The 18,154-nt window shown below is 44.3% G+C and overlaps 1 protein-coding gene across 1 annotated transcript in view; it reads right to left on the reverse strand.

Moving 5' to 3' along the window:
• med23 (mediator complex subunit 23) overlaps positions 1-18,154 on the reverse strand; it is a 62,247-nt gene that overhangs the window by 33,029 nt on the left and 11,064 nt on the right. The window contains exons 12-15 of the mRNA XM_076273312.1: positions 17,377-17,520; positions 9,878-10,023; positions 8,122-8,367; positions 34-176 (exon numbers count right to left, since the gene is read on the reverse strand). Of these exons, the coding sequence (XP_076129427.1) occupies positions 34-176; positions 8,122-8,367; positions 9,878-10,023; positions 17,377-17,520 (679 nt within the window). The remainder of the gene's footprint in view (positions 1-33; positions 177-8,121; positions 8,368-9,877; positions 10,024-17,376; positions 17,521-18,154) is intronic.

Consider the following 18,154-nt stretch of genomic DNA (forward strand, 5'->3'; position numbering starts at 1 on the left):
GAAAACTGGCCGGAGTTCTCCTGCAATACTCACTGATGAAGCCCTTGATGCCCAGGGACTCGATCTCCATGTAGACCAGCAAGCGGCTGTAGGTCTCCACCAGGGCTGGGGCCAGGGCGAGACTGGACTTGGCTGCGGCTAGCTTGATGACACGTGTGGCGATGCTGTGGATGAGGCTGAAAGGGGGGGAGGGATAAAAGAAGGGTTAAAGAAAGGATTACAGAAAAAAAAACTTTCAACGAAAGAAAAGGTATGAAAGCTTAAGAAAAGAGTCTTTTTGTGCCCAGAGGGGTCTTCTGTTTTGTTAAATAGAAGTGGCACAAGCGTCTCACAGGTGAGTGTCACTGTTTTGCTGTGCGACTGTGCTGTTGTTCTGCCACCACATATGAATAAGACAGTGCAGTATGCCCAGCTGCTCGCTCTCTCTCTCTCTCTCTCTCTCTCTCTCTCTCTCTCTCTCTCTCTCTCTCTCTCTCTCTCTCTCTCTCTCTCTCTCTCTCTCTCTCTCTCTCTCTCTCTCTCTCTCTCTCTCTCTCTCTCTCTCTCTCTCTCTCTCTCTCTCTCTCTCTCTAGTGCATGCTGGGATTGCGTGAGGAGCGGGAGTACGACTGAGCGCCGTCTGTGGCTATCTTTAAACTCTATCTTTTGTTTGTCCTTATATGTGTTGTATCATTGTTTTTATCTTATTGTTGGGACTTAGTTTGGTTGACTGTTTTGGGGTTGAAAGTGAAGCAGAACCCCCGCACCCGGCTTACAGCTGGTCGGGGTGTAACAATGGAATTTGAGGCCTTGACACGTCGTCATGGCGTGAAGGTGATCTCTGATGTTAGTGTGGAGGTTTGTAGTTTGGCGATTGGAGAAATTGTGGGTCACGGTAATATTGTATCAGCTTCGCGAATGAAGAACGCTGTTGTTGTTTTCCTAAACAGTATTGCCAACGCAAATGACATTGTCCAAAGTGGTGTTGTGCTTAATGGCACGTTCAATCCTGTTGTACCCCTGAGTTTGCCCTCGACTAAGATCGTCATTTCGAATATTCCCCCGTTTCTTTCTGACCGATTAATTAGTACTGAGCTTTTGCGTTATGGTAAACTTGTTTCTCCAATCAAGAAAATTCCAATTGACTGCAAATCGCCATTACTTAAGCATGTTGTCTCCTTTAGGAGACAAGTTTACATGATCCTAGACAGCGGTGATGAGCTCAATTTGACTTTCCGTTTTAACATTGACGGGTCTTACTATATAGTTTTTGCGACATCTGATACCGCTATGAAATGTTTTGGTTGTGGGATGGTAGGACATCTTGTTCGCCCGTGCCCATCTAAATCTCACAGTGAGGATGCTGGAGGGCGAATGCCCGCAGCAGCCAGTGCCGATGGAGGCGAACCTACGACAGGTGGGTCTGTGGCGGAGTCTGCCACAGTCGGGGATAACCAACACGAGCCTAGCAGCTCGGTGTCTACGGCAGATAGGCCTGAGCTTGCGGGGACATCCACCACTACTGTGTTGGGTAGGGCTGAGCTTATGGTGGAGGAGTCCGCTGTGACTGAGTCCGATCAAACCACCGAGAAAACCCCGACGATAAATCCTCTGCAGCCGAGCCTGCATTTGAATTGGTTTCACCAACGATTGCCTCAGCTGTGTCTGATGTGACTGTTAAGGAAAAGGCTGATGAGTCAGAGTCTTTGCCGAGTGGGAGTGAGCCTGGTGGTGCGTCTGCTGCTGCGGGTAGGCCTATGTCCGCCTCAGGTGGGTTAACGCACTTACTAGCTTCAGACCCGAAACTAAAAGTAGCCCGTAAAACTGCTCCGTGCGTGTCAGATGGTAGTGACATGGAGGCCGAAACAACTGTTTTTAAAATGCCCAAAAGGAAATCTAGCCGTAACGATGATCACAGCACAAAAAAGCAGGCTAAACAGAAAGGACATGTTAACTATACTGAGTCGGACAGTGATGGCTATTCCACCGATTCGAGCAGGTTTTCCTGGTCTGGTAGTGATAATGTGATGGTGATGTACAGTGCTAGTCACATTAGTAATTTCTTGGCTGAAACAAAAGGGAGAAGGGGGGTTCGAGTCGAGGATAATTTCCTTGACGGTATGCGGTTTATAAACGATGTCTGTTATCATAGACGGGAAGGGGCCTTTGATGACAGGGAACTTCACCGTCTCCGGAAACTTATTGGTAAACTTAAGAAAGAAAATAGCGATGCACTCGCGGATTAACTGCGGCTTTCTCTTCTATCACGTGTTTTTTCTCTGTCTCTTTCCTTCTTTATATGAACATATGAACAATATTAGGATTACTACCCTTAACATTAACGGAGGAAGGGACTTTAGAAAAAGAGCTCAAATTTATGAGCTTTTACAGCAAAAGGCAACAGATGTTGTGTTTTTACAAGAGACTCATAGTGATATCAATAACGCTACAGATTGGGCAAGAGAGTGGAATGGGCTGACTATTCTCAGTCATAACACGTCTGACAGTGCTGGAGTGGCACTGTTGTTTTCATGCAGCTTTATTCCCCAGTCATACAGCATTGAAGAAGTGATTAAGGGGAGGCTTTTAAAAGTACACGCTACGTTTGAGAATGACGTTTTTGTTTTCATGTGTGTTTACGCACCGACCTCCGCCACAGATAGAGTAGCTTTTCTTAAAACGTTGAATGCCTCAGTGAAGAACTGTAGTGATAATGAACTCCTTATCCTAGGCGGGGATTTCAATTGCACAGAGGCAAGACTTGATCGGAATCATGCTGAACCCCACATATCTTCACGTAGCCATCTCATTGAGGTGATAGTTGAGAGTAACTTATGCGATATTTGGAGGAACCTGCACCAAAGTGAGAGACAGTACACTTGGGCGCACTTCAGGGAAACCCGGTGTCATTAGCTAGGCTTGACCGGTTTTATACTTTTAGACATCATATGAACAAATTTAGATCTTGTACCATCCACCCTGTTGGTTTTTCGGACCACAGCATGGTGATGTGTAACATAAGTGCAAGTAATGTTAAACCCAAGAGTGCATACTGGCATTTCAATGCATCACTTTTAGATGATTTCAATTTTAAAGAGTGTTTTATTTATCTCTGGAATGTACTCAAGGCAGACAAGGAGCTTTACTCCTCACTGTCTCAGTGGTGGGATATAACAAAAACGAAAATTAAACAATTCTGCCAAGGTTACACTTGCAATGTCACAAAAGGCATAACCATGTCCCTCAAGAACCTTGAAGTTGACATAATGGAAATGCAGAACCTGATGGGAACATCTGGTACTGGGCAGTACACTGAGACTTACAACACAAGGAAGGTGGCATTATCTGAACTAATACGGCTCAAAGCTCAAGGCGCATTAATTAGATCACGTTTCAGAAGCATCTCGGAGATGGATGCTCCCTCCAAGTTCTTTTTCAATCTTGAACAGAAAAATGGTCAAAAAAGATATATTCATGCTCTACGGGCCCAGTCTGGCACCCTAGTGACTGACACGATTGAGATACGGAAGCTAGCTGTTCTCTTTTATGCTGATCTGTACAAAAATGAGCACAATGAACACACAGATGTGGAGGCTGATTTTTTTCAGAATTCACCCACACTTTGCGAGGATTCAGTTACGATGCTTGGTGAAGATATATCCTTAGAGGAGCTTCACAATGCCCTTATGGCTATGGAGAATGGGCGGGCGCCAGGTATTGACAGCTTGTCTGTTGAGTTCTATAAGGCCTTTTGGCCAGTTCTGGGTGAGGACTTTCAAGAGGTGCTCACTGAATGTTTAGGTAGGAGGGAGTTACCACTATCTTGTAAGAGAGCAGTGCTCACCTTACTACCAAAAAAGGGCGATCTGAACGAGCTGAAGAACTGGCGTCCAGTCGCTCTGCTCTCTACAGATTACAAGATTTTTTCTAAAGTGTTGGCCACTAGATTGGGGAAGGTCATGGCAGATGTTATACACATAGATCAAACATACTGTGTACCTGAGCGGTCCATCTTTGATAATATCCAACTAGTCAAGGGTGTCTTAGACGTCTCCAATCTACTTGGTCTCAGAACAGGTCTCATCTCTTTAGACCAAGAGAAGGCCTTTGATCGCGTTGAGCATGCTTATCTGTGGAAAGTCCTGACACACTTTGGTTTTAATAGGGATTTTATAGCAATGATCCAGGCCCTGTATTACAATATTGAAAGTGTCTTAAAGATCAACGGTGGTTTGTGCGCTCCCTTCAGAGTTCAAAGGGGTGTACGACAAGGTTGTTCTTTATCTGGAATGCTGTATGCGTTAGCCATTGAACCTCTGTTAAATAAGCTGAGGGCTAAGCTCTCTGGGTTTTCAGTGCCTTTGTGTCACGATGTGTTTAAGGTTTCGGCCTATGCTGATGATTTGATTGTCATGGTCAGTGAGCAAAAGGACATTGACATGTTAACCAACAAACCAACATAATAGGCACCTTTGGTTTGATTTCATCTGCAAAGGTGAATTGGAACAAAAGTGATGCTTTCCTTTTTGGGGACTGGTCAGGGGTACAGCTAAGGCTTCCTACTGGCCTTGAATGGAAAAGGGGTGGGCTTAAGTACCTAGGAGTCTATTTGGGAGATCAGGACACTATGAGGAAAAACTGGGAGAGGGTTCTGGAGAAAATTAAGGGCCGATTAAACAGGTGGAAATGGATCCTTCCACACGTTTCCTACAGGGGGCGTGTTCTTATTGCCAATAACCTTGCTGCTTCCTCTCTGTGGCACAGATTAGCCTGTATTGATCCTCCAACAGACTTTTTAGCTACCATTCAAGCTCTATTGGTTGATTTTTTTTGGGACAATCTGTATTGGCTACCCCAGAGCATGCTGTACCTGCCTAAAGATGAGGGAGGGCAAGGGCTTGTGCAGTTGTCTAGCAGAGCCGCAGCCTTCCGTCTTGCGTTTCTGCAAAGGTACCTTACGGGTCCACAAGATCTGATTTGGAGGCCTTTGGCGAGTGTAATCTTTTGGACAACAGGAGGATTGGGATTGGACAAAACACTTTTTTGGACGGATACTAAGAGACTGAATGTATCAGCATTGCCGTCTTTTTACAGAGGACTGTTTGCTATCCTGAACTTTTTCAATATGCAGAGAACTGGAACTAACACGTCACTGCATTGGCTTCTGGAAGAGCCTTTGGTTTATGGCTCCCGATTTGACATCGCTGGGAGCGAGAACCCCACACTGACAAGGATACTATGTGACTCTGGTGTTGTCAAGATTAAACAGTTAGTGGACATTGCAGGGCCTGATCTGGTTTGTTCTGAGGAACTAGTATTGCGCCTAGGCATAAGGTCCATACGTGTCATCAACAAACTGTTGAGTAGGTGGAAGGCACTCCTTACGGCTGAGGAATGTGAAAGACTAAAGCAGTATTGTTTGGGGTTAGACCCTCCTGATCAGGAGGATCCTTTTCTCAATGTATGTGTTAGGCCAAAACTGGGTGACTGTGCAGGGGTTATTTTGGAGAATAAAGAACGAACAGAGATTGTTTTGGATGACTTTTGTAGTAAACCTCTGTACAAAATGTGTGTTATTGTTCTAAACAAACAGAAGTTGAATGCGAGAGTTGACACTCCTTGGCGAAATGTTCTGGGTCTAGATGATGCTGTAAAACCTGAATGGAGGGCACTCTACAAACCACCGTTGAGGAAACAAGTCTGTGATTTGCAGTGGAGAGTTCTCCATGGTATTGTTGCAATTAATGCGTTTGTGTCCATCATAAACCCAGGGGTTTGTCAGGACTGCCCTTTTTGCTTTCAGAGGGAGACAGTGTTTCACGCAATGTTTGAGGTTGTCACCTTTGTTTAGGGTTTTAGAAGGCCTTTTTCAATTTTTTGATGAAGCTTTTTCTTTGCAAATATTTGTTTTTGGTTTTGAATATACTAGGTCGCACAGAGTAAAATGTCAGTTGATTAATTTCCTTTTGGGCCAAGCAAAAATGGCCATTTACATAAGCAGGAGAAACAAAATGGCCACCAATCTAGATGCTGATGTTGTAAATGTTTTCTCAAGATTGGTCAAATCTAGTGTGCTGACTGATTATTACTTCTACAAACATATGCAAACTCTTGAAACATTTGTTGATAAATGGTGTTATGGAGGTGCAATATGCTCTGTGATTAATGAGGAGATAGAATTTTGTTCTGCTTTTGTGTAAGGCCCAGTTATTTTACTTTTTTTGAGCTGTGACTGACGTGACCTTGAGTTGTTAAGACTGTTGTACAATAAAGCGCAATTTAAAAATCTCTCTCTCTCTCTCTCTCTCTCTCTCTCTCTCTCTCTCTCGCCCACCTGAGGATTCATTTACTGGCAGGCAAGACCAGATGTAGTCTTTTAATTAGTGACTCATGCCTTCTCATAATGTGGAGAGAGAGCAAGCGAGAGAGAGGGAGAGAGAGAGAGAGCGGAGGCACCTGCTCTGCAGCTTTTACAAAACCTGGTGGGCTCCTCGTCAGTAAGTTGTATTTTTTTTTTTAAATAAATTAATTAATTAATTAAAATCAGCATACTTTTTACTGTGCCTGCCATTACTGCCCCTCATATTCCAGTCATCTCTTGCTGGACCTAAAGGGTCTAGCTACGGATTGAGTTAATCACCTGCTCCTGTGGCTCAGATGCTGCTGGTGTGTTTGTTGTTAGCTTTCAGCACAGCACAGCACACCACACCACACCGAGGAAGCAGATCCAAGAAACACACACACACACACAGAAAGAGACACACACACAGCGAGAGACACGCACAGACACACACACTCGCACAGACACACACACTCGCACATGCACACACACACACACACACACACACACACACACACACACACACACACACACACACACACACACACACACACATAGACACACACACAGACACACACACATAGAGACACACAGACACATAGACACACACACAGACACACACACAGACACATAGACACACACACACAGACACACACACACTTGCGCTAAGCATTAAAGAGGTCTCATTGACCGGGGGGTAAGCACTAATTCGGGAGCCCTCTCAAGGCAATTAGGCAATGACTGGCCCATTCCAGGTGGGTGCCTAAAAGTCGAGCTCCATTAGGAAACGTCTGTGGGCAGGGCAGGGCAGGCTCTGAGAGACACCGGCTAACTCTCTCTCCTCAAGTGCTCTGCTGTTAAAGAGAAGTGTCTCCAGTTGCTGTGCTCACTCCCTCAAGGCCCCGAAACAACCAGTAAAGATGTGGTAACAAGGTCAGCAGGAATCTCAGTGCAGTGAGTGGTGATTGTGTCTCACATACATTATTTTCGGACATTGGCATTCGGTCTCTCTCTCCTCTATGCTATAGTGGTGCAAGCCAGAGATAGAACTGCACTGCTGTAAAATAAAATAATTCTTCTCAGAGTGCCTCAGAGAGGGCGGTTTACAATCAAGCCATGTAATTAACCTGTACGCCGGAGGTGAACACTCGAGGCATTCCTACAAAGGAGCCAAATTGTTCTGCAAAATCACCCCTGCACTGAGCCATGCACTTGTAGCTGCATAATCCTCTGTCAAAGCTCCAGCTAAATGACCCCAGCCATTGTGCTGGCATTCCCATTTTCATTTCAGTTCAGTTTAATCTAATTATATGTACTAGAGGTAGGAATGAGTACCATCTTGAGACCTTTTACACAGCCCAAAGACCAATCTCTCAGAGAGTGTTTTATCCATGCAGGTAAGTAGAAAATATGTTCTCCATCTCTCTCTCTCTGTCAGTGTGTGTGGGCTGAGCTGGCACACCGTACCACCTTATTCTAGAGGATGATGAGATCTGAGAATCCAACCGGGTTTGTGGGCTTCTATGATACTGGGCCAACACGCCCAACCCAACAAAACATATGTGCATGCATTAAATATGTGTGTGTCTCTGTGTGTGTGTGTGTGTATGTATGTGTGTGTGTGTGTGTGTGTGTGTGTCTGTGTCTGTGTCTGTGTGTGTGTGTGTGTGTGTGTATGTGTATATGTGTGTGTGTGTGTGTGTGTGTGTGTGTGTGTGTGTGTGTATGTGTGTGTATATGTGTGTGGGTGTGTGTGTGTGTGTGTGTGTGTGTGTGTGTGTGTATCTAAGCGCTCCACCCACCTCATCTTGGCATGCACCGTCAGCGAGTCGAGCAAGTTCATGGGCAGTGGAGTGACGGAGCCCTGGGCCATGCAGTTGGTGCCGGGCAGAGGGATGCGCACGCTGCCGTTGCCGTAGATGGTCTCCACCAGCACGCCCATGGGCAGTGTGAAGCACTCCGAGTTGGTGGAGTAGGCGTTGCACAGCAGCGCGATCTTGTAGTCCGTCATGGGCAGGCTCTTGTTGCGCAGGCTCTGTTGCAGGAATCTGGGGGAAGGTTTCACACGTACACACACACGCACACGCACACGCACGCACACACACACACACACACACACACACACACACACACACACACACACACACACACACACACACACACACACACACACACACACACACACACACACACACACACACACACACACACACACACACACACACACACACACACACACACACACACACACACACACACACACACACACACACACACACACACACACACACACACACACACACACACACACACACACACACACACACACACACACACACACACACACACACGGAACTGTTAGGAAAGTCTTGATAGGGAAGCAATCTGCACTACACAAACAACAAGGAACTACTGAGTAAGGAATAAGGAAGTTCTAGTCTAGTAGAATGCCATTGCCAATGCTTATAAAACTGGTTGCCAAACCAACAACAAAGGAAAGTGTTTAATCCCACTTCTTTATTGTGTTCTGATACTTTCAATAGAAACTACATCAAAAATGTAGAATCCAGTATGAAATGTCTCAGAACTTACTACAGAACACAGTCAATTGTGAAGCCGTGGTGCAATCAGCCACAACATTAGGGTCCAGGTGCCCACGAGGACCCAGGTTAGACTCCAACCTGTGGTCATTTCCAGATCCCACCCAACCTTTTCTCTCCTACTCACTTCCTACTTCCTGTCACTCTTCACTGTCCTATCCGATTAAAGGCAAAAGCCCCAAAATAAACAATATAGCTGTAGCAAATACTACAAAATCACAATGGATGTCTAAGCTTGTATAATACAAAGAGAGTCAGGAGACGCAGGTGAGATTCTGCCATGGTCTGCTATCCCAGCTAGGAGAGCTGAAGTCAGCCTGCAGTGCTGGACGGCCGGCAGACGCACGCACGCACGCACGCACGCACGCACGCACGCACGCACGTTCGCTTAAACTGGCTGGCAGACACCTCGCAAATAACTTCAGACTTATTTGCTGGTTACAGTAACTATTGGATTTTACTGTGTCTATTCCTCGATACTTTGTACAAAATCTAAGCAAGAAAAGGCCAAACAAATAAGATTCATATTTTGGCACGACAGTCTATGGGGTTTGCCATTCTGAGTACCGTCTACTACAGTATTGTTTCGGTGGTGAGCGACACAGACACAGGCGACACCGACCGTTATGGCGGTGAAATGCACCGCAATGCAAGGCAAACCGATGCTGAACCATAAAAGGGTCACGACGCCGTAGGAGTTGCGCGTAGCTACGCCGTGGAGTTGACGCAGAAGCATGTTGAGCCCTTTAAACAGTAGCCTAATCTACAGTAAGCTTTTTTGTGTGCATACCATGCTTCACATTAGAGTTCCCACACAAACATATTAGTGGCGGACCATATGTCTTGTTTAGTTAATTAACACCAAAAATCATCTGACACCTTTTCAATGTACTATTCTTGCTAATTGTGATTTTTGTGTACCGTTACACCCCTCACACACACACACACATCCTCTTACTCGTGGTGCAGCCGCAGTGAGTGAGGAATGGGGATCTGCAGCTTGGAGTTGTCACTCTGGGCCTTGCGGTTCAGGTGGATCCAGATGCACGTCATGGCAAAGGAGTGTGTTGACTGGGGCTTGTTGATGTCTGGCACGGGGATGCACTGCGGAGTAACGGAAGAGAGGAAAAATAGTGACCGTCTGTCAGTATATGGTGCACTGCAGTTGAAACCAGTGGACTACTCAGTTCAGCTTCAGTGTTCAGTCACTTAGAAATGTCCCAGTCAGAGTCACTTAGAAATGTCCTTGTTTTCATCATTAATGTTGTAAATGATGGTTGTAGAAAGAAATGGCTGATATTTAATGCAATATCTACATTGCCCATTATCAGCAACCATTCATCTTAATCTGATCAATTTAAAAGGCTAAACTGAGAAAAAATTGGAGAACCCTTTTGCAATTATGTAAGCACATAATGTAATCTGAAAATCTGCTGCCCTGATTAAAAAAAAACAATGCTACTGATCTCAGCTGGTATTCTGTCTATAATGGAGTGGAATGGAAATTTCTAAGTGACCCCGAACATTTGAATGGCAGTGTATGTTTCAGGACTTTTCACAGAGCCCAGCTTGAATGCAGTCCAACACTACAACACAACAGTGCTTCAGTTGCAATGCAAACTGAAGCACTGACTATTGATCCCCCAAGGGGAAATTCAGGCTACAGCAAGGTATCGCCATAATGTCTTCTTTAATTCCCCAGATGAGATTTGATCAGTGCTATTGAGTCCTTCTTCAGATACTCAGGGCGCATTCACACTAAACCCTTTGGTCCGGACCAGTTTGTTTAGACCAATGGTTCGGTTATTTTTGATAGAGTGAACGCAGTCTACCGAACCCAGGTGCGGACCTGGGGTACGGTTCACTAGAACTCTGGTGCAGTTTGAATGCTATCCGTTCCAAAACCAGGAAATAAATTAGAGACTTTCTAAAGGGGGGTTCACATTGTACGCACAAGCAGCAGCGCTGCGCTATGAAATCCGTTATTGTCAATGGCTTGCGTGCACAAGAACTGGCCTGCTGCTGCGCTGAGCAAAGCGCAGTGCAAGCAGCATTTTGCCGCTTAGCTGCTCTTGTGTGTGCCGCGGTCAAAGTTCAACATTGGCACAACGGTAAATGATAGGTCTTTTGCGCTGAGCCCGGCAGCAACCACAATAAAAATCTTTGGGATATTATCTCAACCAAGAGCAACCTAGCGCCTCCCTGTCAGAGTGCTTATACAGTCCTAATGCTACCTGATCTGGACCTGAATACACACACACACCGGCTCATTCCATGTCAATTCAACTAATTTCTCAAGAATTCCACACACTTCAGTCTCAGGTCTTGAAAACAAATCTGAAATATTACCTGAAGTGTGTTCAAATTCAGCAAACAGTGGCGAACATGTTTTCTCTGAACAGATATATTCCAACGATTTGGTGTAAACATTCCATTGTTATGGTAACACTGCGTCCAGCTCACGTCCAGCTCCACTGTATCTTCACAAGAACTACCTCTTCAAACTGTTTGCAAACTTTGAAAAATCTGAACCTTTGGTGTGCCCATATCAGTCTGGAGATTCCTTGCAATGTTTTCTTTTATTTCAGACTAATCATCTCCAAGATTCAGCCAGTTTGGTGTTTTCCTCAAATTTTCATTAAATCTATATCTCTAAAGGGCTAAACACCCAGCAGTTGCCAACTTTGCACGCTAGACAAAACGTTTGCCAGCTGGCATTGCAGTGCACCATTTCATTCCCAAGTGCACCCACAACTGTCATTGGGAGACCGTATCATTTTGATCAAAAATAGGAAGATGCATGACTTTCTGCACATTGAACTGAGACTGGCTGAAGAAGAAGTGGCTGTAGACCAACTTACTTTCCCACTGCTGCAATACTAGGATATTACCATCGTGTTTCATTATTATGACTACTATATATATATATATATATATATATAATGAAGACTAAACTACCTGTTGTTCATATATCTTGCATATTTCTACATTCTTAAAATAAATGTGCTGAAAATAACACATATGTTTAGATAAGGACAGCACAATTTCTGTTGTTTCTAACACACTGCTTTTGTTATACTGTGTACACTCTTACAACAAATGGGTAAAAATAAAACAATTTGTGTTGTTGTTTTTTTTAACACATTTCTATGTCCAGATAGGGACACATTCGTTTTAAGAGTGTAGCAGGTAACCTTTTACCTGTGCTTCAATCTACATGCGTTTGAGAGTATAATTACTCCAATACTTTCAAATCACACTCTCATTAGTATCATACTAATGTCTCTGTCCTGCACTCTCCCTTAATTAGTGTTCACTCTCTTCCTCCCTCCCTCTCTCTCTCCCTCCCTCCCTCTCTCTCTCTGTGTCAGGGTCTCTTTACCGCATGGTGACGGTGGCCAGTGTTAAGTGATCAGGATTAAATCTGGAGCGGATCATTCGGAGCCAAATCTGGCCCCAGTCCTCTGAGGCTGGGGAGTCAGGGGCCGTGGGGGTCGCCTCTGGGCGCCCGTCCCTCTGCAGGAAGCTGAGGATGAGGTGTGTGTGTGTGTGTGTGTGTGTGTGTGGAGAACTCTCAGACTGCCTATTTAACATGCTAATGAGCAATTAGGGAAGGGAGTTATTTGGAGGGAGAGGGAGAGAGAGAGAGAGAGAGAGAGAGAGAAAGTGAGAGAGAAACAAATAAACAGAGAGAGAGAAAGAGAAGAGGAATGAGAGGGAGGCAGTGACATGGAGCAGCTGATTACCAGAGCCTACAAGACATGTCCAGATGCAAAGAGAGTGAGAGAGAGAGAGAGAGAGAGAGAGAGAGACCAGGAGAAACAGAGAGGAAGGATGGAAAATATAGGAAAAGCAAAGAGAGAGCAACAGAGCAGGGGAAAAGGGGGACAACGACACAACGACAGGGAGAGCATGACAGAGAAGGGGAGTTTCTGGCACAAGAGTGAGGAGGAGGCCACAGATGGACAGAATTAGTCAGAAAGAGAGAGAGAAAGAGTAACAGAGGGGGAAATATTGAGAGAGAGAGAGAGAGAGAGAGAGAGAGAGAAAGTAGGAGAGATAAACAGAGGGGAAGCATGTGCAGGGATTAAAGTGAAAAAAAATCGTTTGACTGAACTTTTTTCAGGCCATAGGCTAAGTCATACGTTGTTCTTATCTACCTATAGAGATAGCACCCCTTTTGCGGTCGCGACCTATTGGTTTTTAATGTACAAAAAGATGCAAACAGCAAAGTAAAGGGAGTATTCGCCTTATTCACACGGCGGCCATTGTTTAAACCAAAACGAGGCTACAGGGTACACTTACTATATAATTAATGCCACCTACAGGTGAATGCATAACATAACAATCCTATGGTTTGTGTACCCTGTAGCTTCGTTTAGCCGCCAATGGCCGCCATGTGAATAAGGCGAATTGAGAGTGTTCTTGATTGAGATTGAGTTTTCCTGATGAACAAAAATATATTTTAGTACCATCCCTGACCATTGCTGATTAGCCATTGCTGTTCTTTTCTACTGCAGCAATATTGTAGAAAGGCTTTAACACACTCTTATTTAATTACTTCAGGCCAAAAGTGTTTAAAGGGGAGATTTTTTTCTTGTTAATATGCAATTCAACACCAAGTAAAATCTATAAAATCAAGTTTGCAAGACTTCCCATTTCCTCATCAAAGTAACGAATCAGAACATTCTAGATATTGTTCATATTTCCATTTGTTGCCTCATCCGCATTTAATGAAAACATGGTAATTTTGAGTTTTACAGACAACTCAGTTTTCCAATGAGCAGCAATACTGTGTGTGCTCATGCAGGAGGTCTGCGCATTTGATAACGACAATCTGGAGATGGTGCTTTTGTCTTCAGCAACAGATTGTATAAGGTTGACAAGAGGTTGCGATATGGTGAGGGACAGGTCGCGTTGCGCTATGAAAGAACATGCGTAGCCTACTTTCTAAACGTAAAAACGGTCAGCCATAGATAAACGTAGCCTACCTCTGTCGTGGTGGCTAGTTGCACCAGGTAGGGAAGATGTCCTGAAGTGCACGAACGTTAACCTTATGGCGGTCTTCTGATTGGTGGCGTGCTAAAACGTTTTCCTATTGCATCCATAAACAATGTTCTTGCAGCGAACCGCGCAAAAGCAAACCCCTGGCACTTTAATTTCTTTACACCATGGCTTGTTAGTTCTCCCCCGTTTCCAACAGCTGCCCATCTCCATTTAATTTTTAACTTTTGACACCTGCCTTCCTTTAGCAACAACGCATCCATGACAGCTAGTGGCCTTCCCAAATAGACGCACACAAATCATGACGCCAATATGCGAGGTTCTGGTAGGCCTACTGGTTATGGTTTTGTGCTATAAATTAATAATATTTTATAGCAAAGTTTTAAGTTGACTATTTTAATTGTATGGTTATTTTTTGTCAACATACACTCACAACCTACTGTCCTTAAAAGTGAGGCCTAAGCAAAATAGGCTACAAGGCTGTCTGTGCGTCACAGACTGACCCCCTTCCTCAACAGTTCGCGATGATGACAGTGATATTATTTTTTTCACGCTCAGTCAAAACCTTCCGTCGCAAATTGTGAAAAACATTGTTGTACATGTCATAACAGACGGGATAATAAATTGCATAGGCTACGGTTTATATTGCGTCGCTTTACACATAATGTTAGTTGCATTGATTAAAAACTGTAACAATAATAGTAGCCTACATCGGGTGGCATAGAAGGCTATCTGTTCAAGTCATAGGTGACACCCAAAATGAATGACCTCCCCTGACAAGAGTTCGCGATAGTAAGAAATTGTCTACATTGATGCACGGAAAGAACACGCTTCTTCTCCAAATTCGCACATAGAGCTCACAATATCATAATATCAAAAAAGTTAAACGGATTGGCCAACCTCATCAGCTGTATCTAATGTGTCACTATAATCCAACGTTTAGACCGTTATAGTCCTCCATACGTGTTCTTTGGAAAAGCAAAGGTGATAGTCCCCCCCTCCTATTTTTTTTCTCATCGGATCTGCATCGATCTCAAATATGACATTTCTAAAATCAAATTGACGGAAATCCGTCCTTTGACGGAGAACTTTAATCCTTGCATGTGTGTGTGTGGGTGCTGCCCTAATGAGGAGCTTCCTGACAGCCTGTTAGTGAGGGTGGAGGGCCCCTCAGGAGGCGAAGAGCACACACCTCTAATGGCCTCTCCACCTTCACTCACACACACACACACACACACACACACACACACACACACACACACACACCTCTAATGGTCTCTCCGCCTTCACCTCCAGGTTGGACAGAACACACCTGAAGAGCCCAAAAGCACTGCGTCTATGTGTGGATGGACATTCACCCTCCATGCTAGTTGAGCCACTTGACATGTAATATTATCCCTAGAGTGGACCGGTCAGAGTTGAGTAGACTGATATCTACAACAATTAGGCTCACATTAGATTCAACAATTAAAAAAAGAGAAAAGAAAAAAATGTTGTTAATGGCCACGTTCTTTGTCTGAGTAACTGGGTGACTGGTATGCTGTGGCCAAATCAGTGGCAGAGATCATAGCATTAGCAGTGCAGTCAAATGTAATCCGTAGCCACACTGCTATTTGGTTTGTCCATCTTAGACAAACAGTGTGGTCTCCCAGTGAAAAGAGCACACTTCTGGCGATGACAATGCAGTATCTGTTCTCCACACATGCAGACAAAGCTGCTTTCACCCATCAGCTGTATCTCCAGATGCAATATTTGTACAAATCCACTTAAAGGTGCTCTAAGCGATGCTGGGTAACATCACTTCTGTTGACTTTCAAACAAAACAGAGCTAGCTCGCCACTTCCTCCCCCTTCCTCCTGTGCTGCTCCCCGTTCAATTGAAACTCTCCTAAACGCAGTTTGTTATGTTTTTATGGGCTAGGTTTGCCCAGGTTGTTTTTGTTGCTGTTTTTGAAGCCTTGGCTGTCCACAGAGATCGGGTTTTTTACAGTGTATTCAGGACACAGACAGCTAGCGGTTGGTTAGGTGATGTTTGCAGTAAGTGACATAAAATGTTTTAGCCTAAAATACGTGTGGCATTGCTTAGAGCACTTTTGTCAAGCGACAAGCGATCAAAACAGATTTTTGATTGTCAGTTGGTTAAGTTGTTAAGTCAGTGTTTCTCAAACTTTTTTTCTGGGGACCCACAGTTTGAGAAACGCTGTGTTATGTTAAGTCGACACAAACCTAACGAAATGGACACTTAGCACTGTCTGAGGAAACACATCTCCATTGACCTCCCCGCCTCCACACACACACACACACACACACACACACACACACACACACACACACACACACACAAACTCACTCCACTGTTAGGCAACTGTTTGTTAGGCTTTGAGATTAAGTATACTGTCCTTTATGTGAACTGTAAAGGCAAATGGCCACTGCCGGCGTCTGACGCGTGTCAAGTGACGCCAAAGATTAGAACTCTACTACTTTTTAACGAAGCAAGTAGGGCTGTCACTTTACGTTCGAAAATCGATTGCACAATCGACTGGACCAAACAACACAAGTTTCGAAAACTAAAATAGGGAATCTATTTTAACCAAATATATACACTATTCATTTTAAACAAATTAAGCAAATAAAAAGGATAGATGTAACAAAATTCACAAACAAGAATATAAGAACATAAAATAATTCCGAAGTGCAGTAAGCATTGCGAAAGCTAAAAAGAAAATTCCCACCAATTTTACGCACCGGAAACAGCTGCTGTGCTGCTCGTGTTTTGCCAAAAATGGAGGACAACGCGATCAACCTGTGCGACATGAGAGAGACGAGTGATAGGCCCTAATAACTTGAGGAGTTCGATGTGGAAGTACTTCGAATTTTTGGTATATCAAACTATGGAGAAGAACAAAGCGGTAGGCTATGCAAACTGTGCAATCGAGTTCTACGTAGGCGAAATTTGTTTGACATTTCTAATCGTAAACAGACACAGCTACCTTGAAGCCTGCAGTAATGTTTGTCACTGATGTAATGGCAGTCCACTCGGCTTATTGTTTTTCAAGAATGTTGCACTCCTGTTTGTCATTGTGCACGAAACTTCACGCCAATAAATCATCAGAAATATTGCTGGCTTGCGTCTACAAGCGCCCTCTTTACGTTCGTCCTAATGCCTGTTAGTTATTTGTGGATTGGCCTATATTTGGCGTTGAAAATGGAAACGTCTTTAGAAATTAAAAATCGATTTTACAATCGATTCAATGAACACTTATGTCTCAAAAATGTAACAGGATTTTTTCACAAAAGTGACAGCCCTAGAAGCAAGGCCCGCTGGTGGCGTCTGTCTCGACATGTGTCGTGTCATCTACGCCAAAGTTTCGAAAATTGTTCTCTCTCTTGTGGGCGCCTTAAGAGTCGTATGAGGAAAACGTTTGTTGTTGTGATTGTTTGTGTTGTTGTGTACCTCCTTCTCGGGGTAGAGCAGGTCAAAGAGCTTCATAACGGGCAGGAAGTCGGCCAGAGCATTCTTTTGGATGCTTCCGGAGATAAACTGCAGCAGCACCCACATCAGGTGGTCTCTACCTTTGATGAGATCTCTGCCTGCCAGCTGAAAACACACACACACAGACAAACATGCACCATGTTTTAAACCTGTTTCTAGTACATTTTTATAGTAATTGCCTCCCATGGGGGTAGCTGTCACAGAATGCATGTCTCTAAGTGTATGTGCATGTGTGTGTGTCTATGTGTTTCTGCTTGTGGATGTGTGTGTGTGTTAGGGGTGTAACGGTTCATGTATTCGTATTGAACCGAAACGGTACGGGCGTCACGGTTCGGTGCATGCATTTACATGGAGAATACACGGTATAAAAATACATAAAACTCGTGTGTGGATTAATTAATGTCATGCGCAATTACTGTTAAGTAGCGAGAGTTACGGGAGTTCTTTAGCGACACCTAACGCTAATCTGTAGCCTCGCCTTAGCTCTGAAGCTCTGATTGGCGCCTATGTTTTTTTTGTCAGGTCGTCGGTCGAGTCCCTCAGTCATTAGCAGCACTAAGGTTAGACCCACAAGAGTTAGAGGATCCGCTGGTCTCTTTAAGATCGCAAGTTTGAGAACTTCAGTTACAGTAACGTTAGTACAGGCGAAAGAGTGGTGGATAAGATGAAACTGTGTGTCGGCGTTGTTCAGCAGTTGTTGGGTATGTGAGTGGAAAAAATGCTACACATATTCGAAGCC

Source organism: Alosa pseudoharengus, unplaced genomic scaffold (genome assembly GCF_046254945.1).
Source record: "Alosa pseudoharengus isolate Yale_2024_CS ecotype anadromous, Long Island Sound unplaced genomic scaffold, YU_APseudo_1.1 YU_APseudo_1.1_scf_7, whole genome shotgun sequence".
Classification (NCBI taxonomy): Eukaryota; Metazoa; Chordata; class Actinopteri; order Clupeiformes; family Clupeidae; genus Alosa; species Alosa pseudoharengus.